At 55.5% G+C, this 23,427-nt stretch overlaps 2 protein-coding genes and 1 long non-coding RNA gene across 13 annotated transcripts; 1 reads left to right on the forward strand and 2 right to left on the reverse strand.

Annotated features, from left to right (window-relative positions):
* Nucleotides 1–783: 783 nt before the first annotated feature.
* On the reverse strand, nucleotides 784–14,377 carry HOXB8 (homeobox B8). Of its 11 annotated transcripts, none has more exons than XM_043470566.1 (4): nucleotides 14,241–14,341; nucleotides 5,872–5,930; nucleotides 2,707–3,178; nucleotides 784–1,924 (listed from the first exon to the last, which is right to left on the reverse strand). In XM_043470566.1, exons 3-4 carry the CDS (start codon nucleotides 3,128–3,130, stop codon nucleotides 1,617–1,619), a joined length of 732 nt encoding a protein of 243 aa, XP_043326501.1. In that variant the 5' UTR covers nucleotides 3,131–3,178; nucleotides 5,872–5,930; nucleotides 14,241–14,341; the 3' UTR covers nucleotides 784–1,616. The 11 variants fall into 11 exon arrangements, with proteins under 11 accessions (XP_043326501.1, XP_043326499.1, XP_043326489.1 ...); XM_043470564.1 differs by having other exon boundaries at nucleotides 2,707–3,615; nucleotides 14,241–14,340; XM_043470554.1 differs by having other exon boundaries at nucleotides 2,707–3,628; nucleotides 14,241–14,340.
* Nucleotides 6,800–10,785, forward strand: LOC122442899. The gene is made up of 4 exons (XR_006269822.1): nucleotides 6,800–8,900; nucleotides 9,007–9,106; nucleotides 9,440–9,620; nucleotides 10,024–10,785. It is a non-coding gene; the product is annotated as an uncharacterized LOC122442899 (long non-coding RNA).
* Nucleotides 11,329–21,911, reverse strand: HOXB9 (homeobox B9). The gene is made up of 3 exons (XM_043470571.1): nucleotides 21,778–21,911; nucleotides 14,241–17,504; nucleotides 11,329–11,596 (listed from the first exon to the last, which is right to left on the reverse strand). Exons 2-3 carry the CDS (start codon nucleotides 14,755–14,757, stop codon nucleotides 11,361–11,363), a joined length of 753 nt encoding a protein of 250 aa, XP_043326506.1. The 5' UTR covers nucleotides 14,758–17,504; nucleotides 21,778–21,911; the 3' UTR covers nucleotides 11,329–11,360.
* Nucleotides 21,912–23,427: the final 1,516 nt, after the last annotated feature.

Raw genomic sequence — 23,427 nt, forward strand, 5'->3', positions numbered from 1 at the left:
CAGCGGTGCGGGATCCAGCCCCAGGGGCGTTGGATGCTGCAGTTTCTGATGGTTAAAAAAAAAAAAAGGTTTGAAAATATAAAAAGGAAGACGGTGGGGTGGGTAGGAAGAGAAAGGAAGGGAGGAGGGTGGCCCGGTATGCTGCTCTGGTTCTGGGAGGCGGATGCCTCAGTCGAGCGTGGCTGCTGGAGAAGCAGAGCGAGAAAAGGAAGGAAGGCGGCGAGCCACCACCTCGGCGCTGGGCGAAGGTAGCCAAGTCTCAGAAACAGAGAGGCAGAGAAGAGCATCTCCCTTCTCCTTCTCCCCCCACCAGAGTACGAGAAAAATAAAAATATAAGCCAGTTTAGCAGCTTGGTATTGCACTTCTACCCTTGCGCGCGCGCGCGCACACACACACACACACACACACACACACACACACACAAGAGAGAACATGCAAAAACAAAGCGGGAGGTGCGGGGGTTGGGGTGGGAAAAAGTCAACAGCCCAGGCGCATCTCTCCAGCGTGGCCTGGGCGCGAGGGTCTCCGGGGCCCGCAGCCTCGGAACGCGAAGGGAGGGGGTTTCTCTCGGCTCCCCTCCCTCGTTTCCCTTTCCTCCAATCGCGCGCAGCCGCCTCCCTCACCCCCTGCGCCCCTGGGCCGAGGGACTGCACCACCTGCCTCCAGCCTCCGCCCCCTCCTCTGCGCGGCAGGGCCTGGCGGGCGCTAGAGCCGGTAAACCGGCTCCCCCCGCAAATCTGCAAGGCGCTGGGAGCAAATGAGGAGCGCGGGTCGGGCCAGTCTCGGGTTCTCGCTTGTAAACTTTATTGTAACTCTTCCGCCCTTTTCAGGCGCAGACAACAGAACAAAGTATAGAGGAACAACAAAATATATAATTAGCCCTCCCTCCCCCCAATAAAGCAATTCACGGATACAGGATACATTCTCTTCACAGTAAACCTAAGAACACTTTTAACAATTGCCCACAGCGCGCATGCTAACTAAAGTAACCTCTTTTGAGAAACACTTAAGACGAAATTGTCAAACCAAAGCGGCGGGCGGGGGGTGGGGGGGCGTGGAGGAAAAGAGAGAAGCCAGAGAGAAAGCCAGCGAGCTAGGAAGGACAGCGGGGAGGGGGGTGGGTGGGAGGGGAAATGAGGACGAGGCGAGAGAAAGAGAGAGAAAAGAGAGGGAGGGAGACAGAAAGAATTACGGCGTGAATAGGCAGTTTCATGTTGTTGGGAGAACTTAGCAGAAATCGGTACCTCGGTCATTACAAAGAAGCACGTTCAAAGGAAAAAAAGACCATTGCACAAGGAGGCTTTTTACACGGGGCGGGGGCGTGGGGGGGGGTGCTCAGCCAGGCCGCAGCCGCTCACCCTCGCAGGGCGAGGGAGTCCATGCTTAAAATCCTTTTCTTTCCCCCTGGCCCCCAAGAGAAGGGAAGGAGATCCACGGTAGCTCACACACAGAAGCTATTACGAGATACTACCACTAGCGGGGACTGGCGCGGCGGGGACGCTGCGGTGGGAGGCCAGGCTCCGGGCCCCGCTCGCGGGGCCAGAGCTCTCTCGGGCGGGGGCGGGCGACGGTGGCGCGGTCCGGGGGCCGCGGCCCTGGCAGTCCCAGCTGGAGCCTACTTCTTGTCGCCCTTCTGCGCGTCGCCCTCGTCCGCCGCCTCCGCGGCCCGCTCCAGCTTCTGTTTCTCCAGCTCCTCCTGCTCGCATTTGCTGCTGGGGAACTTGTCTTTGTTGTTCTCTTTTTTCCACTTCATCCTCCGGTTCTGGAACCAGATTTTGACCTGTCTCTCTGTCAGTCCCAGCGCATGCGATACCTCGATCCGCCGCTTGCGAGTCAGATAGGGATTAAATAGGAACTCCTTCTCCAGCTCCAGGGTCTGGTAGCGGCTGTAGGTCTGTCGGCCTCGCCTGCGTCCGGCGGCTGCTGGGAAGAGGGGAAAGGGCGAGACAGAGGGGAGGGGAGGGTGGGGGAGGGGGCAGAGACGGAGAAGGTTGGAAGATTCGTGAACCAGCCTAGGAGACCAGTATAATAAGGGCAAGGGACCTTCTACCCCGCGCAGGGGCGGGGGCGCTGGGAGGCCGCGGTCAGTGGAGGGGGGGTGAGGGGGATCAGCCACCACTGAATCTAAGGGAGCCAGAAAGGGGTCCCCCCTCCCCTGGTAACCAGCTCCAGAGAGTTGGGCGGGGGTGGTTGAATCTATTAAAAGTGCCATAAACTTTAGAAGGAAGGATGTGAAGGAGGGGGAAAAATAAGAATAAAAATAGCCGGGATGGGGACGAATGGACCCACCTTGAAAAGCCCCCAGAGCCTCTGCCCCAGAAGAAAAGTTTCTTCAGGGTAATTAAACTATAAAGCAATTGAGAAGTGCAAAAGTTGAGCGCCCCCACTCCCACCACCCTTTCTCCACTACCCCCCATAAAACAGTAAAAGGGGAAAAAAGGAGGGGAAGAAGAAAAGTCGGGCAGGGTGAGGGGTTTATGGATTCAGGAAATGTCGCTTAGCGACCTCCTTCAAGGGAAACAAAAAGAAGAAAAGGAAGGGAAGGGAGGAAGGAAGGAACGAAGGGGGAGGCTATCTGAAACGGAGCGAGCACGTCTTCCAGGAGCTGGGGACACCGCTGCCCGGCCTGCCCGGCCCCCTGCCCGGCCTGGGCCCCGGGTCTCCCTTCCTCCCCCGCCCCCCGCCGGCCCCCGCCGCGAGCTCACCTTGCGGGCGCATCCAGGGGAAGAGCTGTGTGGGCGACGGGCTCTGCTCGGACCCCTCGGCCTCCTCTCCCAGGCCGCTGGCGGCGGCGAGCTTGCAGTCGGCGTACTGCACCAGGTCTGGATCCTGCGCACCGAACAGGCTTTGCCGCTGCAGCGGGTCGTAGCCGTAGAAGTTGCCCGGGTCCCCGTGGCAGGCCACCGCGCACGGGTTCTGCTGGTAGGGAGCCGTGGACAGCGAAGACGGCCCGTGGTAGAACTCCTGGATTTGCGACGGGTGCTGGAAGCTACCGCCGCTGCTGGGACCGTACACCACGGTGGGTCGGCCGCCCAGGTCCTGGGCGAAGCCGCAGTCATAATAATTGGGGCGCAGGGACTCCCCGGTTTTGTATTTGGAGAACAGTGAGTTGACGAAATAAGAGCTCATTTTATTGAATTTTGAGGCGGCGGCGGCGGCGGCGGCTGTAGTTGGGGGCTGTTGGGGAGGGGGTGGGGAGGGGGAAAGGGAGGGAGAGAGAGAGAGAAAAAAACGCGGATTCGCCGGCTCCTAGTCACCCTCGCCAGGAAAGGAGACGGGAAGGGAGGAGGTGGGGGAAAGAAAAGAAAGAAAAGGCGAAGAAGATCTCGAAGCCACCACACTTTTTGTGATTTCCAGGAATAGAAAAGGACAGCGAAGCCTCCAAAAGTCTAAGCTTGCATGGCAGCCGCGGCTCGCTCGCCCTCCCCCCACCCCCCACCCCCCACACAAAAATATACCGCCACTTAAAGAGGTCCTCGCTTTACATTTCGAAGAAGGGATGCCAGTTCATAAACAGTTTTCGGTGATTTACTTCCCTGCAAATGAGTTGTTTCATATTTTGCACTGTCTTTTCATGATCATTTGCATCCATTAGAGACCCCGCATCCTATTGGCTTCTCCGTACTCCTCCCGGACAGAACGCAGAGCGAGGGTGAGAGCGAGAGAGAGCGAGCGAGAGAGCGAGCGAGAGCAGAGAGCGCCAGGGAGTGAGGAGAGAGCGGAAAAAAAAAGGAGGGGAAGGAAAAAAAAAAAAAACACCCAGGGAGAGAGAGGGGGAGAGGGGGAGAGAGGGGGGAAGGAGGGGGGGGGAGAGAGAATGAATACGGATTAAATCTGTTTAACTACCTACATTAATGAGATATCTCTTGCCTCACAACAAATCAAATACCTTCGCAGACCACCCCCAAAGACTGATGTGGGGGAGTCACGGAAAAAAAACACGCACACACATAGACAACGCGCCAGGCGTAGGCACGCTGTTAATTTCGCGATTTTAACGAGGCAGTTGGAGTCTTTTTAAATGTCAGGGTCGCTTCGGAAAAATGTAAAAGAACACGGTTTAATTGCGCCGAGTTTTAAAAGGTCCTATAAATGTAATTGGTATTTTAATACAAGTTATCAAATCATACAGCTTCCTCTCCTAAACATATTTTCAAACAAACGAGGTAGTCATATTTAAAGCTTTAATGATCAATTTCCTTATTATTGATAAAGGTTTAACTATCGTGTGGAGGGAATTGGCTGGGTAACCGGCCCCCAAAAAAACGGCTGTAAACTCTTTAACAAACTATAAAACGCAATAAAGCCGAGTCTGTTGTTGTTTATGCCGCAGCGCATAAAAGCTGTTAGCATTTTACGAGTTCTTTCCTCTACAGCTATAAAACTGCAGCTTCGATCGCCCCCGCCGCCCGACTGCAGCACGGTGGGGGTGACAAAGCCGAAATGAGAATGATTATGAGTTTTTTTTTCGGCGCAAACGGTGACTTTTCTGAGATTTTCCGCCTCCTTCAGCTGTGGGAGCACCTGCCCCCACTCCCTCTCTGAGGCCCCCAAAGTAGCCCTCTCTGCCCCACCCAGGCCACTCACCAACTTTCCTTCATTAAACAAACAAGGTTTTTCTTTGGAGAAGGGATCCAGGAGGGCTTGAGGAGGCATCCGGAGGAAGAGCTGAAACTTTCTGGTTAATGGGCAGTGGAGAAATCTTGAACAAAGCTCACCCCACAACTCATTCTGCAGTTTAACACAACCTTGGGTGGCCTGGGAAGGGGGTGCTAGAATGAGGAGGGGGTCTCTAGAAGGCACTGGGGCCCAGTAAGCAAGCCTTTAGGAGACCAACTCTGTGTGGTGGGAGAGGGGCCTGATGCCACCAGCAGGATACCACCAACTGGGCTGCCCTAGTCCTGCGCCCAGGCCTTGGGACCCAGTAACCACGCCCAACTGGCTCCCAACCTTCTCAGGCCGGTTCACTACACCTTCCACATCACCACTAGGTGAGAGGGCCCCACCAGGCCCGTCAGCACATCGGAGCCAGGGAAGAGCAACTGAGGCTGCCGTCCTGGAGTCTGGCCTAGATGCCTGCTGTCCTGTGCCTTGCTTCCTCTGCCCTGGGCAGTGACTGCAGAGGGTGTGTGGGGAGGGGCACCTTTTAGCCTTCACTGTCCTTTCAGCCACTGGCCCTGCCTCACCTGACCTTGGGGTGGAGGGATTTGGATACAGCAAGGCCAGAGCCCCCCATGTTCTCTCCTTTCCCCTTGGGCGCCTCTAGTTAAACCTAGCTCTCCCTCCAGATCTGAGGACCTAGGGCCTGAAACACAGAATGCAGAACCCAGCTGACTGGATGCCACCCTGCCTTGCCAGTTGCCTTTGCCAGCCTACTGGGCCTAGTGACAGTGATGGCCAAGTTTTAGAAGGCCCCAAACTGAGGATTCGAACCAATGGCTTCCTGAAGAGGCTCCTTGACCAAGGAAAGGAAAGAAGGGAGACAGAGAAAGACATTTTCTAGCAACAAAGGTGGAGGCTTTACAAATACATTCAGTCTATTGTTTATTCATGAGAGAGTGGCTTGCTTTTGGAGGGGTCTTTTAGGGGGTTCCACTCATCCCCCCCTTTGTAAAAATGAAACCTATTACCTCTTCTAAGGGGAATGTACCAGTGGAGCCACTTGATCCTTCAAAAGCGAATCTGAAGGCTGGAGGGGGCTGATAGGGAAAGGGAGAAAGGAGAAAAGGAGAGGTGCAAACCAGGGTCTTGAATGTTCAGCGCCAGGCTGAGGGGGGTGGTGAGGCAGCGGGAGGCAGAGTTAAGTTGTTGCCGAAGCGAACATTTTTATCAAGTGCAGGGGATTTTATGGTCATGATTTGAGGACTCACCGGTGAGGTAGAAATTCAATGGCTTGTTCTAAATCATCCCTACACCGTGCCAGAAATTCCTGATGGAAGGAAAATGTTTCTATTATAAGAAAAAACAAGAAAGAGAGAGGAGATAATTTATAAACACCCAACGGAGCGCAGATTTATTAGAGAAACTCAAGTTGAGAAACTCCGCTTTCTGCTTCGCACCCGGTCCAGGGGGAGGAGAGGCGAGGCTGCAGAGTGGCTAATTTTAAGGAGAAGGGGGGCATCTATTTCTCGCGCAGGTTTGTCCGAAATGGGGAGCAAGGATCGGGCCGGGCCCGGTGGGGAGGAAATGGGAGATTTGGAATCTAAGGGGCTATATGGGCAGGAGCTGACAGCGCCGCGGGTCACCAAAGGAAAAACGCCTGGAGTCCAGGCCTCCAGCTGCTAACTTGAGAAGGGACCGGTGCTCTCCAGGTCTGCCTGGGGCCGGGGCCAGGGCGCACGGAGCCAGAGCTCTCACCTGGAAACCACCGGACGCGGAGAGAACCCGAGCCCCTGCTTCCTGCACTGCGCCTGTCCCCACAGCCATGCAGAAAACGCACTCTTTTCTGGCGGCCCAACTTGGCCCAGAACTACTCAGGAAATACCCGAGCAGTTCGCACCTCGCCGTCCTGGGGAGCCTCTGCCCCAGCCTGGGTCGCCCGGCGCCGCCCCGCCCAGCCCCGGCCACATACAAAGGCTCTGGAGCCTCGGTCCTTGCCGAGCCGCACCGCCGGCTCTGGGCACCTCCGAATCCCCGCCAAAGCCACGGATCCGTTCCCCCCATAGTGCCCCTATTCCCAACCCGGCCTGGCTCACCCGGTTCCCTCTCCCGCCGGTCTTGCAGCAGCCTGGGACGGCTTCCTCTCCATCCGACCTGCTTCTGCCGGCTCGCCCCTCTCACCTGACCTGCTCACCCGCATCCGCAGGCATTCCTCTCGCCCCCATCCTGGAAAATCTCATTTTTCTGAACCAATCCTCCTCTTTTATTTGGATCCACTGGTCCAATAATTACTATTATTCCCCATTTTCATGCATTTGTGATCCCACGGAACATAGAAACTGGGTGAGAAGCCCTGAGCCCTCCTTCGGGGGGAAATCCGGAAAAAAAAAAAAAAAAGATCATTTGAGGAGAGGAGGTCAATCAACATCACTGTATCTGAAATCTATAAAATGGGGGAAACGGCCATAATGAACCCTATTTTTATTCTGGTCAAATAATTCATGACTTTTGGTAGCTCTCAATTCATAGATTTCAGGGCCGACCGAGGTGCGAGGTGCAGCCGCGGGCGCCCGAAGCCGCCGCACAGGGGATTTTCACGTGGAGCAAGGATGCCATCTAGCGGCCGTGTTGAGGAAAGGCGCCGCCGCCACCGCTCCCTCCTGCCTCTCCGAGAGCCAAGCCACCGCGCCAACAACCCCGAGAAACTTTGAATATTAGCCTAAAAGGGGAGGAAAACGAGAGCGGGCGAACGGGAAGGCGTCGGAAATCAGGAAATGGTTCATGAAATTGTGCAGTTACGTTAAAGATTTAAAAAAGAGAGAGAGAGGAACAAAAAGAGAGAGAGAGGATGGGAAGGGGAAAAGAAGTCAGCTTTTCTCTCTCTCACCCCCCACCTCAAGCCCTTAATTTCGGGCGGAGACGGCCGAGCAGTGCGCCTTGTACGGCCCCTAAAAGAGGGAGCCGAACACTTTTCAAACCCAACACGATTGTTGCAAATTCTGAGGGAAAACAATTGGGCTTTCTGTCGGGGGGAGAGGAGGCCCGAGAGGGTGGGACGAGACTGTAAAAGGATCAAGAGGCTGCTCGCGCCCAGACGTCTGGCCCCGCCGGACCTGCGTGTGTGTGTGTGTGTGTGTATGTGTGTGTGTGTGTGTGTGTGTGTGTGCCCGCGCGTGTGCAGGGGGCTTCTCTTTATGACGCCCGATGGAGGGGGGGGGCGCTTACGAAGAACAAAGACTAGGGTCTCAATTGCGTTCTGTGAAGCGTTTGTGACAACAAAGTGTTCTTCCCTCGCCCCTCCCTTCTCGCCCCTCTTTGCCCCCTGGGGCCCCCCCGGAAACCCCGCGCTCCGCGCTCCGGGCGGGTGTGGGTGGGGGCGGCCGAGCCCACCCATTCGCCCGCCAGGCCCGGAGCACAGGCCCAGCTGTGGCTCTCCCAGCTCCGGAAAGTTTCCCCTCACTGTTTGCTTTGCTGCTGTTTAGTTTCTTAACCTTCAGAAATTTATACGCTATAAACTTTTATAGCGGTCATATTCTTTTATTGCCGCGCACACGGCATTGAATTCCTCTCCCGGCTTCTCTCTGGCTCGCACTCTCCCGGTCCCCCTCTCTGAATCTCTCTCTTTTATTACGGCAGATTTCCCCATCTCCGGCTTCCGAGCCTCTGCATCTTAGCCTTTGTTTGTCTTTAAAGAAGCCACCCGGGGTTGGGGACCCAGACGCCGCCGCCGCCGGAGGCTTCCCGGGGCGCCCTCGCCCCCCCACCCCCCACCCCGCAGCACTCCGTTCTGTTCCTGCCTCACTTTTTGCGTTTCCTTTTGGCGGAATCTGGCCTTCTCGGCTCCGTCTCAGCTCAGGCTGGCTCCCGGGAGCCCAGGATGGGGAGAGAGCCTAGTCTACGCAAGCTCTAAAGGCAGATTCACTTGATATACCGACTGGAACCCGAGGAGGAGTTGGCGGGTTGGGGCCCCGGCGTACCAGGAGCTTCGCCTTCTCCTGCCTCCGGCTGTCTCTCCGATCGTGCGTTCGCTGGAGAGGGGTAGACCTGGCCTTTTCGCTTCCAGGCCGCTTTCACAAGGGCCAGGCTTTGTCCCCACCTCTATCCCAACCTCAGGGTCTCCGCGGACTGCAGCGCCGCTGGGTGGGCCCGGTGGGAGGCTCCGGCAGGAGTCCGGCGCCCTAGAGCCAGCCTGGCAGAAGCGGAATCCCAGCGCCTGGATGAGAACCGCCTGGCTGCCGACAACAGCGCTCCTCATCTGAGGCTCTGGTGGTGGACGCCGCAGTCTGAGAGGGACAGAAAGGTGCCTTTTGAAACTGAATTTAGTTTTGGGGTCCGATTGGGGAAGGGATTCCCACCCCCTGCCCCGCCTCAACCATTTCTGTTCGACACACAACCGTCTCTCCCAGCCTGTAGGAGCTGCCTCCCCAGGCCCCACTCCCACCAAACTCCACCCGCGTTACACCAAGGCTGCTACCCGGGGACTCAGATTGGAGCCTCAGACTCCAGGTGGGGATTGAAAACCTGGGGTTCACTCTTTTTGAGGGGTGGAAGCAGCCTGGCCTTGCAGAGGCCTCTATTTGCATCCTGTCCCTCTGCTGCAGGGACTAGCAGAAAGAAGTTCCTGCTCTCTTCACTTGCCTGACATTTTCAAGTGGCCACACCAAGGTGCCTCTCTCAGCCAGCTGAGAGAGGACCTGCTTCCAGGTGTGGCAGGGCAACCTTGCCTTTCCTCTGGCTCTGGAGGTGGTGGGGAAGTCTCCAGTGTAACTTAAGAGGAAGGTCTCATTGCTCCCTGCAGACCCAGACCCCATCTCTTTCTTTCCTTTTCTTCCCCTCCAGTCTCCCAGCCCTCCTGTTGGAAGGTTCTTCTCAGTTTAAGCAGAGGTCTTGGGTCCAGACCAGCTATCAGCTCCTGCAGGAAGCTCACCCTACAAGGTCTAAGGAGAAATCTCTTGGGCACAGGACTTTCTCTTTTTTTCCAAGCCACCCTCTTGAAACTAGCACCTCTACTTCTGGCCAGGTGAGGAGAGCCCACACAGAATGACACACGAGAGGCTTATTGTCTAGAGTGATATATATTTTTTGTTCTTTTTCTGGGTTTTTTTTTCTTCCAAAACAATCAGAGCTCTAAGCCCCTCACCCTCCCCACTCCCACCCACAACCCTCCCTTGTAAGCGACAACTGAAAACAGGCGAGACAATCACCCCCAAAGAAATTACAAGACACAGCACAAATTCACGACTGCCACCGACGAAGCAAAAAAAGTTCTACTGGAATGTCCCCTTGCAGGGTCGGGAGAAGCAGGAGCCAGAGTCTATGAATTGGGGGGGGGGCGTGGAAAGGTGGGGGAGCAGGGGGAGGAAAGGAAGCAGAGAGGAAGCCCTAGTCTAATGCTTAGGTGCGATTTCGGCCTCTTTCCTTAGCAAGCGGGACTGCTCCGCAGAAGCGTGCGCGCGCAGGTCGCCATCCAGGCGGGTCTCTGCGCTTCTGCGCTGAAGCGGCAGCTGCCAAGCCCGAGGCTCCTCCGCAGGGGTCGGACTGGGCAGGACTGGAGGAGTAAGTCAAGCTCCCGTGAGCCCAGAGTTTTTGCTCCTCCCTGTCTTCCACGACTTGCTCTGGAGAGGAGCCCGGGAATCGATGCACAATAAATTCTCCATCGGGTTCTCCTGACCTGGCTTTCCCGCCTAAGGAGGAGGAGAGCTAGCAGAGGATGCAGGGTGGAGGGGGGATTTCTACAAGGGCGACTTGACTCGCTGGTGCAAGCTGGACTGGCCGAACAGAGTTGATTTCAGAGCTGGGGAGGATGCAGAAGAATGCAGCAGGGCCGGTGTCAAGCAAGAGAAGCCACAGTCTCTGTCAAGCAGGGCACAGATGAACGGGAGGATGACACTGTCAAGGCTTATGACCCACGATCTGACCTCCTTTTGTTGGAAGGATAGGAAAACAACATGCAGAATTAAACATTTCCTGCAGCAAAACGTGTGTATGTGGACTACTTTCATAAAACCTAAGAGACTCTCATAAGACCACCGCTGCCTTTCCTTGCCCTTTGTAGCCCACCAGCTGGGGAACTGAGTTTATCCCATTTGGCCTTGAGTCCATGCCTGGGCATAGTTAAGGATTCCGTGGGGGTGGTGTTGTGATGCTGGGCCCCTTGAACTGCAGCGCCTCATTCAGGAATGTCTCAAGACATCTCCTTGGTGTGTATTGCATTAGGGGTAGACCCTGACTTTCCTGACAGTCGAGGGGCTATTCTGCCAGATGTGGGGTGTGATAACACTTGGGGTGTCCCTTTGAGTGTTGACTGTGGGCTTTTCCCATTGTTACTGTGAGCTCCAGGCTTCATGCAGGCGGGCATCTGTTGGGCTGTGTGCAGTTGGAGTGTCCCCGGGTGACTTTGGGATAGGTGTGTGGGAAGGAACAGGCAGGTTGGAAGTGAGGAACTGGGGTTGCCCAGAAAAATTAGGAGGGTTACTAGGGACTCTACTAGGGGTTGTCTTTCCTTGTGGCCCATCACCTTCTTAGGAATCAACTACATCTACCTTCTAAATCAATAAAAACTCCTCCTGAGACCCAGGGAGAAGAGAAGGACAGGTGAGGGCAAAGGAAAGGAGAGAGCCTCTAGATACAGAAAAGGACTTTGAAGAGAAAGATCCCCTTCCCCATTCACTTGAATACATCCCAGACAGCACTGGCTCTGCAGCCATCACTTATAAATAAGTGTGAGATGGAGAAGGGGTGGGGTGGGCTAGGGGAATCTTTACTCTTTGCCCTGTTCCTTATTCATTTTCTTCATTTTCATCCGCCGGTTCTGAAACCAGATTTTGACTTGTCTCTCACTCAGATTGAGGAGTCTGGCCACTTCGTGCCTACGGTCCCTGGTGAGGTACATATTGAACAGAAACTCCTTCTCTAGCTCCAGCGTCTGGTATTTGGTGTAGGGACAGCGCTTTTTCCGGGAAGAGCGAGCGTGCAGCCAGTTGGCGGAGGGGTTGGCTGAAAGAGAAGCAGCGATAGAATCAAAGAAAAGAAAGGGGGTGAAGGGCCCCTGTGTTCTCCTTCCAAGAGGGTGCCCCTTTGGTCTCCACTCCCCATTTTTATTAGAGTAAGGGCCATCTGGGCCTTCAGCTCCCAGAAAGGGTCTCAGAGATGGGCTGGGAGTTGCTATAGATACCTCCAGGTGAGAGAGTTTTGGACAGGATAGAGCCAAACCTGTGCCAGGCATCCCACAACTTCCAAAGCTTTGCTGCCCCAGGCCCTCTCTGAGTCTCTTTCTCGGCTTGGGTCAGAACTGGTTAGGATTCAGGTCAGAGCCCAGCCTGGCTAAAGCCCCCTCCCCCACCAGCTCTACAAGACTAACCAGGTGGCTAGCTGACAAGAGTACTGGCTCTAAGTCTGAGAGGTAAGAGAAAGTCCGAGCTGGGGGAGAGGAGAGTGGCTTCTGCTCAGCCAAACTGAGGGACCTCCTGGCCCTCCAGTCCAGTTGAGTGCTCCCTCCTGTCTTGATCACAAGCTTGGGTCTCTTGGCCACATGGCAGCAGGCATATGTGTCTATGTGATATCTGCCACCCCCCCCCCAACACCACACATCACAAATATGGTTTGCATTTAGAGACGCAAACATTCAGCACACTCCAATTCACATGCAACCCAATTACAACCATTTATCACCTCCAGCCTGTGGACAAGAGAGCGCTGGGGGCTCACAGATAACTTATGATTGCAATAGTCTCGTTTCCGCTCCTGCTCATCTCGCAGTTTGGTTAAAGCAAGTTCAGGGAAATTGGGAAGCAAGATTGCTCCAGTCCCAAGGTGGGGAGCCATGGATCATGTGGAGGTAACAGAAGTCCATCACAGCACACCTAAATCCAACTGGCTCCACCCGGTGAGAGGGGACAGAGAAAGGGGTGATTGAGGGGAAGTGGGGGATAAACAGGAAACAAAAATATACACAGGCTTCTCTTCTCCTTACCCCTGAACTCAGAAAAGTTGCCAAATAAAGCAGAGTTTAATTAAAAATAGCAGCCACCCTCCGCTAGATTCCTTCACCCCAAATGAAAAGCATTGAATATTTTTTTAGAGTTATACTAATCTGGTTCATCCTACACTAAGTACCCTGTCTTACCAATTTGCAGTGCTATTTCCTTAATGTGATTGCCTGGGATGGGACCCGCAGCCACATTAAATATGAAAGAGGAAAAAAAAAACTGTTAATAATTGATCCTAGCCAAACTGCTGCCTTGCAATAATGGACCTTCCAGGCAGAGTTTGGGGGCCTGGGGTGGGGGGGCTCTGCTTGGGTGTGAGCAGGGAGGCTTTGGGAAGAGCCGTGTGTTACCCAAAGGTCAGCTCTTGTGAGCCCACCTGGCAGGTTGGAAGAGGTGGCCTGAGGGAGTAGGGCAGCTCTCTCTCCTCCAGCAGAGGCAATACACCCCCAAAGGACCCGTGGGCCACTCTGATAGTGGGAAAGTGCGGCAGGGCAAGCAGAGACTTAAAACATCTGACCCTCACTCTTGAAAAAGAGCAAGGGGTGAGGACTTGTCCCCACCAGCCTGCAGGTTATTGTTTGGGGCCTAAGAGCTCCGACCAACTTGCCCTTCTCAGCCTTAAAAAACGAAAAATCCGATACTCTTTCTGATCCCCTTAGGGAGCAGCACCTCCTGGAAATTAGTCAGACTGGGGTTCCTGGAGCGGGTGCATTTGGAGGGGTGGGAGACGGTGAGAAACTACCTTCCGAGGATAAAGTTCTCCGCCTCTCCGCAAGCCTCTCTTCCCCCCACCCTTCCTCTCCCCAGGGTCCTTTCGGGATCTCTCTCCACGCCGCGGGTCGGCCCTAAAGTTCGGAAGCGATTCCTCGACTCCCCGCGAGGCGGACAGCTCCGGCTGGGGCTAGGGAGCCCTGCGGAGAGCAGCGGGAACCGCAGGAAAGGAAGCGGCAACCCGGGCGAGGATGCCAAAGGAGGGGAGGGGGCGACCGGAGGGAAGGCTCCTGGGGAGGGGCCGGCGCATCCCGGGAGGGGGCTCAGTCTCTGGGTCCTGGGCTTCCCCCGCCCCTCCCGGCGCCGGCTGCGGACCCTGAGCGGCTACTGAGCGAGATCTGCTAGGAACAATCCTCCGCCAAGCTGTTGCATCGCAAATAAAATCCTAATGAGCCCCCTCCCACTTCCCCTTGGCCGGCTTTTACGGTGTGCGCGTGGCGCGGGGAGCCCTGCCAGCCGTACAGGGCCCGGCTTCCCGGCGCGCTCCCGCCCTGGCCCGCGCGGCTCTCGGCCTCGCCGGCTGCCTCCCCGGCCCCGCCAGCTCCTCTCCCAGCCGGCGGTCGTCGGCCTCTTCCCAGGCTTTCGGCCCGGGCCTCCGAGGGCGTGGGGGAAGGGAGGCCGAAAGAGCGGCGAGCTGGTCCCAGCGCCCCGGGTTCCCGCTGGACTTGACGGAGTCGGGCGGCGCGCCTCCGGCGGCCTCAGCCTCCCTTTCTGGGGCACCCAGCTGCCTCCCTTCCTTCCTCCGTCTTCCCTCCGCCCTCGCCTGCTCTCCGGCCATCGCCGCGGTTTCCCTTCACATTGTCCGCAGTTTATTGCCTCTCCCCTCCCCTCCCCCTCGCCTGGCCTTCGGCCTGGGTATTTCCTCACTTTTTATAACTTACTTTGATCCGGCCTCTCTTTGTCCTCGCTTCCTTCGCAAATTTTATTGTCCCCGTAGCCGGGCCTTTGATTAGACAGGACGGCCTCCCTGCCCGCCGAAGTTTCCAAACTGTACTCGGGCGTGCCCTGCTTCAGGAGCTCCCCAGGCGCGCCCAGCAGCGGCTCCGCCTTCACAGCCGCCTGGCCCTGCCCCGGAGCAGCTTCGCCGCGCGGCGCCGGCTCCAGCCAGGTGCGGAGGTACCTGCTCTCGGCCGGCGGGACGCCCTGGGGCTGGATGTAGGGGTGGTAGACGGACGGCAGGCTTCCGGACGCGTGCGGGCTCAGCGGCGCCCAGGATGCGCCGAACACCGGCGCTTTGGGCTGGAAGCTGCACGAGGGGAACTCCAGGTGCTCCGCGTGGCCCGGCTGCCGGGGGCTCGCGTACTGGCCGGAAGGAAACTTGGCTGGAGGCGCGTCCTCACTCTCGTGACTTATGATCGAGTCGACATAATAGCTGCTAAGCGTCCCAGAAATGGACATTCTCAGACATTATCCGGGCGCTCGCAGGGGGAAGGGAAACGCTCGCGCGCGGCGCTCAAGCCGGGAGAGGTGGCACCCGGACCGGTGTGAGGGCTTTCGGACGCGACCCCCCCCCAGCCCCCCACCCTCCCACCCCCACCCCCTGCTCAACTTCTCAGCCAACAAAGTACAGTGGAGCAGCCCGGCTCAGCGCTCCTTGCAAAATGATTGGTCAAAGTTTTTCCGACTGCCTGATAAAGCGTCAGCTCCGACATAAATCAATCGGGCGAGGGGGCTGCGCTCTCGCTGTCATACGTCCGCACCGCATTCCATATCGAGGATGGATTGTTTTATGCTGATGCAATGTGCTATCACGTCAGGGCTCCGGCGGCCACGTAACCTCAGCCCAAGCTGCCGGCCGCCCGCCCCCCACGCCCCCACCCCCGCTTTTGCGGGAAGGGGGGCAGTTCTCGACGTGGGGCGGCGGGGGCGGAGGAGAGGCGGAGGGAAAGCAGCGGGCTGCCTCGGGAGGGACGCTGGCTGTGGAGCCCTCTCCCCAGGCGGGTCCGAGAGGGAGCGCCGGACACAAGGAGGGAGAGAGCCCCTGCCAGGGGAGCGGCCCGAGAGGCCCGGGGCATAATTAAAGAAAGAGGAGGTGGTCCCGGCCCCTTCACAAACACACCTCCACTCCACCCCGCCGGCCCTCGTTTCCTTTTCTCAGTCCCTTGACGCAATATGTTTATTAAACAATAGCGCGGCAGCAAGCCACTGGAGATGAAGGAAAGGGGATGGGGCGAAGTTGGGATTTTATAGGAGGGGACTCTGTAACTAGTTTGGGAGGTTTGTAGGCCTGGGACTTTCTCCTGACCCCTCAGTAGCTGAGGGAGGAGAGAAGGGAATAAAAGGGCCTGAGTGTCCAAAGATCCTGTCCTAAAATCTAGCTGTCTTGAAATTAGAGCCCCTATGAGGTTAAAGCGATTCATTAGGCAGGCCCTGGAAAGTTGAGCCTCCTAAAGAGTCTAGTACAACTAGTCAAAGCTTTAGATTTCTTGGGCCTCTCTCTGGCCTTGGTCAGAGGTGCACAGCTATTTCTCCTTTCCCCCACTGAGTAACAGACCCTTAACATTGCCCAGGGGTAGCCGAACGAGAGAAAGGGTTAAGGCAAGTTCCCTAAGGCGTCAGCAGAGCAGAGCTGTGAGAAGGGGTCCAGAGTTATCTCCCCTTCCACTCAGTGGGGGAAGGAGGTGAGTCCCGCGAGTTTCCGCCTCTCCTGACCGCTCTTCCCCGGCATTGCCCGCTCCAAGGGATTTCCAAACACGCTGTATTGGGCACCAGCATAGACTGGGAACCTGCGGGGTCAGTCTCCCGCCCTCCCGCCGCTTTTCCTCCTGCAGATCCTTGCAAGGAGCTACCAACGAGCCCACTTGATTGGTATCTACTCCGCGGCCCTGCGCCGGGGCTCCCCCGGGGGCCCCCCGGCCGGCTTCCTGGCCCATCTCCAGCCGTCGCTCCTCCGGCTTCTGTCCTCGGAGCTGTTGCTTCTGGTGGTGTGGGCGCTCAGGGAGGGGCGGCCCCTGGACAGACCCGCTTCTCTCCGGTCGGGTTTCAGGCAGGCTGGGGCCGATTTTCTTAGCAGTCTCCGACCCTGGGCCCTTGTAAGACAGGCTGTCCCAGTCCTGTCGTTTTAACAAAAGCGGGACCATTCTAATTTGCGGTTTTATCTTTTTGGCCATGCACCCTTCTGCCATGCAGAAGGCTGCGGATCACCTCCACACACGCACAGACACACTCCCGCCTGCTTTTCTTTCCAAATGAAGCCATCTCGTGTCATTACGTGTGAAATACGAGGGCAAAGCGCCATATTTCTTCACATTATGGCGATTTCAAAATGATTTTTTAAAGATCAATGCCGGCGCCCAGCCGGCCCCCTCCTTTTCCACCCCAGCTCTCTGAGGGCGACAGCCCAGCAGATCCGGAACCAAACAGCGTGAAGATCTGCTTTTTCCATGGGACCCAAGTGGGAAAACAGAAATTCAATGCAAATTCTTCTAAGTAGCGTTTGGACGCTTTGGGAAAGTCGAGGGAGCTCCCCAGACTCGCTAGCGGAAAAAGCTGGGCACCGGGCGAATGAATCACAGTTATGGAAAAGCACCTGTTCTCCATTTGCCAGACCTATGCCGTCTGCTGTTGGCTTTACCTGTAATACAGATATTCTTCAGAAAGAAAGAAAAAAAACACTCCTCTCCTGCTATAAATAATGGTGTTATGAAGCATGGGGGGCTGAGTATATGACTTTCTGTAATATATAAATTAGGGCCCCAAAGGACATGAGGGCTGTGGCCAGGGACTTTTTTATTTATGGCAAAGCCACAGCGCACGGGGCTGTTCTTAAGACCCAGGCTGTGCAGCCGCTGGGCTCCCGCCCTTCTGGTTGCCATTCTGTCTCTGGCTTTGCCGCTGCCTCTCTTTGTGACAAGAGAGAAGTTGAGAGAGTCACTTAGTTTAGGGAAGAAGTTTCAGGAAGAACATTAGGCTCATGACCTGTGCCCTACAAGGGTGGAGTGTCCCAGCAGACAGGTTTGTGGACTGCTGTCTATCTGGTGAGTTGCCCCTAACCCCTGGTGGCTCTGGGGTGCTGGGTGAGGAGGGGACTCAGACCTCTTTTCTGAGACCAAAACTTAGCTTTTGCTCACAAACAACCTGGAGGGTGGAATAATTCCAAAATGACACGTTTTGGAGGTCTTGTCATCTTCTCAGGAGAGGTGACTCTGGAGGGAAGAGAATGAACCAGCACTCAAGCCCTGGAGTCTGTACCCCAGCTCGTCTCCTCCAAGTGGGGATCCAGATACACCAAGCATTAAGTCCCACATCAGCTAGGCTTTCTAGAAAGCACTGCTGCTCCAAATTGGAGCTCAATTTCAGCTCAGGCAAACGATTAAAGGGTCAGCTGAGAGGAAGCTCCTTGTCTGGGTGCTCTGAGGGCCTGTGAACCGCCCCCCAAAACCTTGTTTTCTCTCCCAGACAATGATACCCACCATGAAGGAGAGAAGCAAAAAGGATTGCGGCCCCTGGAGCCCAGCTTCTAGTGCTGCTTAAGAGAGGGTTGCTTGAGTGGGGGTCACTTCGCCCTGAGAGACCAAAATGCTCCCCACCTCCCCCCAACCCTAAAGAGATAGAAGGAAAACCCTCTCGAAGCCTCTTGCCATTCCCTGCACCGGAGCTGCGCCTGAACACAGCTGGGGCCAGTAGCTGATAGTTCCGGGGAAGGGCAGGCAGGGAAGAGCTGCAGCTTCTGCCCACAGTGGGGCCCAGAGCAGCCAAGAACCAAGAAGGAAGCCGAGGTGAGAAGATGAGAGGTCAGCCCTGGCCAGGACCAGCCGGTGAGTGCCTGTGGTTTAAGGGCTGTTTTAGAAGGGCCCTTCACTCTGAGAGAGAGAAAATCTAGACAGAGGGAAGGAAATAAAAGCAAGGAGAAAAACAAACAAAAAAAGAAAAACAGTAAGTGAAAAAGGGAGAAATTTTTTTAATCAACAAGCTAAGCTGAAATCTATGCATGTGTATTTGAATAGATGTGTTTCCTGTACTATATTTCAAATCAATATTTCCATATGGGGAACCCAGCGTGCAAATGTGCTGTGTTCTATGCTGTGTACAGAATATGCAATAAATAAATCTGCCCAACTATAATACTAAATGTGCTTGGGCATTTGTATATAAGATCTAATGGTGCACATGTAAATGTGTATATGAGATGGGTTTACAATTCTGCTCACATAAAAAGATCTATAACCCCAAAGCTTGTGTGTACATTTTCATAACCATCACACACTTATAGATAGGGCAAAAGCTTGCATATCTGTGTACTTGAATTGTGGCTATAAAACATTAGCTGATTCAAAAACTTTACTATATTCAAGCAAAATATCCACAAACACACGTGACCTAAGTCTGGATTCTTTTACAACTCCATTCTAAAATATTTCTCTGAGAGGTGAAGGAAATGCCTCAGACTGGCCCAGGGCAGGTTGTGAAATTTTGTGACTTTTTTGTCTGACCATGAAACCCTTTACTGCATCTCTTACCCAAAAGCCACAGGGAGAGTGTACATCCTGTGATGCTTATTTCATGGTCGTGATGGACACAGGGATGAAGGCACAGTTCCTTGTGCACAAGTATGTCTCACACAAGTGTGAATCTGACCAGTGGTCAGAGATGAGTTGAATGTGAAAGCTCTCAGGTAACTGTAGAGGTCACACAAAAGGACTGCTGTGTACAATGAAATTAGGAAAGTCCCCATAGCACCTGGAGTTTATTTTTTCTGAACCATGATCAGAGTCCAGCCCCACTGTTGGAAAGAATGAGGTGTGGGGACACTTGCTCCAGGGGGTGAAATCAAGAGTCCCCAGAACCTTCACTCTTTACATACAACAACCTCCAAAAGGAGCTGCATTCGATCTGCAAACATGGGTTCAACCCTTAGCGCTTCCACACCCTCCACGTGGGGATTTTAATTGTAAAATAACGAAATCTTCTCCCTAACCTCCCTCCAGGTTGTCAGAGGTGAAAAGAAGGACAGACAAAGAGGTCAGTGGCCCAATCACATCCCGGGAATTTCTAACTAGCTACCAGGAATATGGGAGACCATGGGGTGGCTGACTGTTTGGGAGCCCGTATCCAGGAGGCCAAACGGGGTGGGCGGCAGGCGGGGCGGAAAGGAGTTGAGCAGGTAGAAGGTTATTACAGAATTGCTTCCATAAAACCTGCGGCTGTTGTAAAACTCTCTGCTTTCCAAAGACTTTATTTCCTCCTTTCTCTCTAACATCCCCCTTTTTTCTTTTTACAGCACTGTTCCTGGGAGGGGGTGGCCAAGGGACACCAAGGAATGGAAGACAGTCAGGCTCTGAGTGGCTGGGCAGGTTCCTGAGAGGCTGAGAAGGAAGGTAAGGCAACAGGACGCTCCAGACCATCTTCACCCAGACCCGAGGATGAGGAAATGTCAGGACAGTGGGCTGCATTTCCTCCCAGGCTGAGGGTGGGTCTCCCAAGGACCTCCTCCACCCTAGCAGGGGCCCCTTATTCAGAGACACCCTTCGCCCTCCAAGTCAGCGCCCGGCGCCAGAGCCCCATCCGGTCGGCCTCTTCCCCAGACCCCCTTCCGCCTTTCCTCTGCCTCAAGCAGGAGGAAAAAAAGTTTGGGAACAAAAGTTAGCTTATGCTTTGGATGTCCCCCTCCTTCCACCAGTACTTGTAGTCACTCCTTTCCTGGGCAGAGAGCCAGCAGCCTGGAGAGGGCTGGGGTCAAAGAGGGTATCACAGCTTTGCCCCTGCCCCCTCCCCATCTCCTATCACTCCATCAGTCTGGGCTGAACTGTCCAACAGTCTGGGGTCCCCACTAGCCTGCAAGACAGGCCCCTCTGGGTGGGGGTGACCCTCCAGACTTGGGATACCCACAGCCCAGCCCAAGGATCTACAGGGGAACCCTGGCCACTCAGTAGGGAGAGGCCATCTGAGGGCCGGGGAAAAGGAGGACTGTTTTGGACCCACCTCTGTCTCACTAGGAGGAGGCTAGAAAGGACCCTGGGAGCCTGGAGGCTGAGGCTGCAAGAGATCCTGATGCTTCCCTTTCAGAATAGGATAGGCTGAGCCCTATTCAAGGACACCCGAAGCCTCCTGTGGAAGAGGAGCCCCGTCCACCTGGCAAAAGGTTACAGAGACCTCAAGGTCATCCTGTGTCTCTGCTGAAATCAAGTGCTTGCCCAGTTAGGGAGACTTTCTTTGGAAAGTCTGAATGTAGCCCAAGCAGTTAGCTTGAAGCCCTGACTCAGATCCTTTTGGCTCTGTAGAACAGCCCAGAAAGGTGCCTTTGGAGAGTGCAACACTCTTCAGTGCCCCTTCCCCTCCCAACACACGTGTAAACGAATACATAAATGGGAAGACACCCTAGGGCAGCCCAGATCTCCTCTCTGGGGAACATTATTGCTGCTCCTGGATTAGGGACCTCATACCTCTTCACGTGTTGCAAGGGTGAGACTAGTTCTGAGTCTGCTTCCCCGCCCACCCTCCACTCCTCCAGCTAAGCGAGGAGCAGTAACTGCCGTGAGTCGGGTGGTTTAATGTCGTTGTGTTCAGAAATCCAGGCCCAACAACATGAAACTACCTAATTCACTCAGCAGTTCCAGTTCACGCTCCAGGTCAAGGGCTCACTGGGGACAGGCCCCTGCAGCCATTTTTGTGGGCCCAAAGGGCTGGCCAGCTAACTTCCTTTTTCTCCACCTCTTCCCAAACAGAACACAGTTGCTAGTAAACAAGTCCAGAGAACTGGAGGCAGGACTCCAGGCAAAACCTCTGGAACTAGTTCTGGCAGCTCAGATTCCAGCAACTTTTGTTCCCTCTCAGGAGCTCTAGTCAGAGGGGACTCTGGGCCCAGCCTGGGCAGGGCCATGCGGATATACCTGCTTGGTCACTGCCTCTCAGCCTCTCTCTGAAGCTGGAGGTCTCCACAGCCAAAAAGATTTCTCTCTCAATTTCAAACTGCTATCAAGGTATGTGTGCGGTCACCATCTGTCTAGCGCCTATCCTCCAGGGTCACCCAGGGTAGCTCTAAGAAGCCGAATCCTCAAGTCCTACGTCAGACCCCAACTTTGAAACGGGCGCAGACAAGAGAGTGGAGAAAAACTGACAGTCGGAGCGGGAGCGGAAAAGCAGAGCGTGAGAAAGTCTCAGGAAGACTTGGGCGCAAACACAAGCCCAGGACTGAAAGGAAAGGCAAGAGGGTTGACCTGAGCAGCCTCCAGGAAGTTACCCTGCCCCGTCTCCGCAGAGGCAGAGCTGTCCCAGGTAAAACAACCCATTCTGAATTCACAGGTGAAACCGGGAACTTCGCTCCTTCCTTCTGGACCTTCAGCCTGGACCCTTCTCTCCCCGGCCCCCACCGATGTCCCCTGCTGCCACCTCCGCCCCTCCGGACCCCGCGCCCTCACAGGTGCTCGGGCGCACACGCCGCACCCGGCGGCGGCCGCGCGGGCCGAGCGGCGTACTTACCTGGGCGGCAGCGGCGGCGGCGGGAGCGGCCGTCGGAAGCGGCGGCAGGCGCGGAGCCAGTGGTCCTGTCCCGCCCGGGCCGTCTCCCTCCCGGCCTCGTCCGAGAGGCCAGGGTCCCAGCGGCCACGTGTCAGACGGGGAAGTCCGAAGGGGCGCAGGAGTCTGCTGGGCCGCCCGCTCCCCCTCCCGGGTATAAATCTTGGGGACCGGAAATACAATAAAACTTCACCGTGTTGATGAACTTCAAACGGTTTACATCCCCTCCTGTCCTGAAAAGAAAGACGGCCGGGGGCGGGTTAAAGGAAGGGGAAACAAATTTACGAGCCGCGGAAGCACCCGCTCGGCCCCTTTCTTTCGCCGGGCGGCCGGTGTCCGCGTGGAGAGAAGCGGTCTGGCCTCGGACTTGGCCCGCGGTCCCCGCCGCCCGCTCGGCGCTCACGGGGTCTGGAAGGCGCCTCCCGCCGGAAAGCGCACCGAGGCCTCTGCTCGCCTCCCCGCTCCTGGCGAGCAGAGCTAGGCGCCGGGCCTCCTGGTTACGGCTCTGACAGCCAGCCACGGCCTGACCTCGGTTCTTTGCATCTTTGCGCCGAAAGCGGGTTTTTTTTTTTTTCCTTTTTTCGCTCTAGCCGCCAGATCTTTGCCCTGCCCCTCCCTGTTTATTGCCAGGAACTTGCTGGAAAGGAGAAGAGAGTCAGAAGGTCTGAGAGGCTGAGTCGGGCAAGGGCACCCAGAGGAGAAACCGAGGGGCCGGTCTTCGCCGGAGTGGCAGTGACGGCCAGCGGCTAATAGTGTCCCAAATCGTCTCCTCTCTGCTTTCCTAAAATACTCAAAATCAAACGAAAATGACCACTACCCAGCCTGCCACTAATCCTCTCCATAGTTCTTTTCTGCCCTGGGCCATTTTTTTGTTTTGTTTTGTTTTTTACACACTTTGTGGAATCCGGATTTGGAATGGCAGTTCCGCCATATGAACCAAAACTGAGAAAAATCCCTTTCGCCTTGGGCTCCAGATAACTGGGAGTGAAGTTACTGATTTCTTGCTCACTTTGTCTGATGAAGGGGTCTGGTTAGGTGCGCTTCAGGGTGGGAGAGCAAAGGAATTCCAGCGTGCCTCACAGTTATTCACAAAACAAAACAGGAGAGAACCACCAAGGATTCGGGTCTAACAGGCTCTGGAGAGGTTTGTGTACAGGATTGAGGCCGGCTGCAGACGCAGGTGGGGTATGGTGCACTGATGCTCACCTTTTCACACAGACACACAAGTGTGACCCTGCATGCCTCACGAACTCCACCACCTACCCCTCCAGGTAAAGGCCCCAAAGCATTACTGGGGATTTTAAAAAATGGATTAAAAGTGGCATGGACAGGGAAAATATGAGGTCGTGGCTTAGTTTCCAAATTTTCTGAAAGGCCAACTCTGCTTCAGGCAGTCCCACTCTGCCTCAGCTGGCAAGGGGTGGGGAATGCCCTCTGGCCCCTTCCCCCTCACCAAGAGGGAGGAAGCTGGGAGCTCATTAACAGCTGGAAGACAGGAAGTAACTTGTTTCTATCCCAACATGCATATTCCAGGATATGCATGGGGCAGCCCCTCCAGCATGTGCCCCACTTCCCTCTTTTCACTCTGTCTTGCTGTACACTATTTTTTTTTAA

Source organism: Cervus canadensis, chromosome 1, assembly GCF_019320065.1.
Source record: "Cervus canadensis isolate Bull #8, Minnesota chromosome 1, ASM1932006v1, whole genome shotgun sequence".
Lineage (NCBI taxonomy): Eukaryota > Metazoa > Chordata > Mammalia > Artiodactyla > Cervidae > Cervus > Cervus canadensis.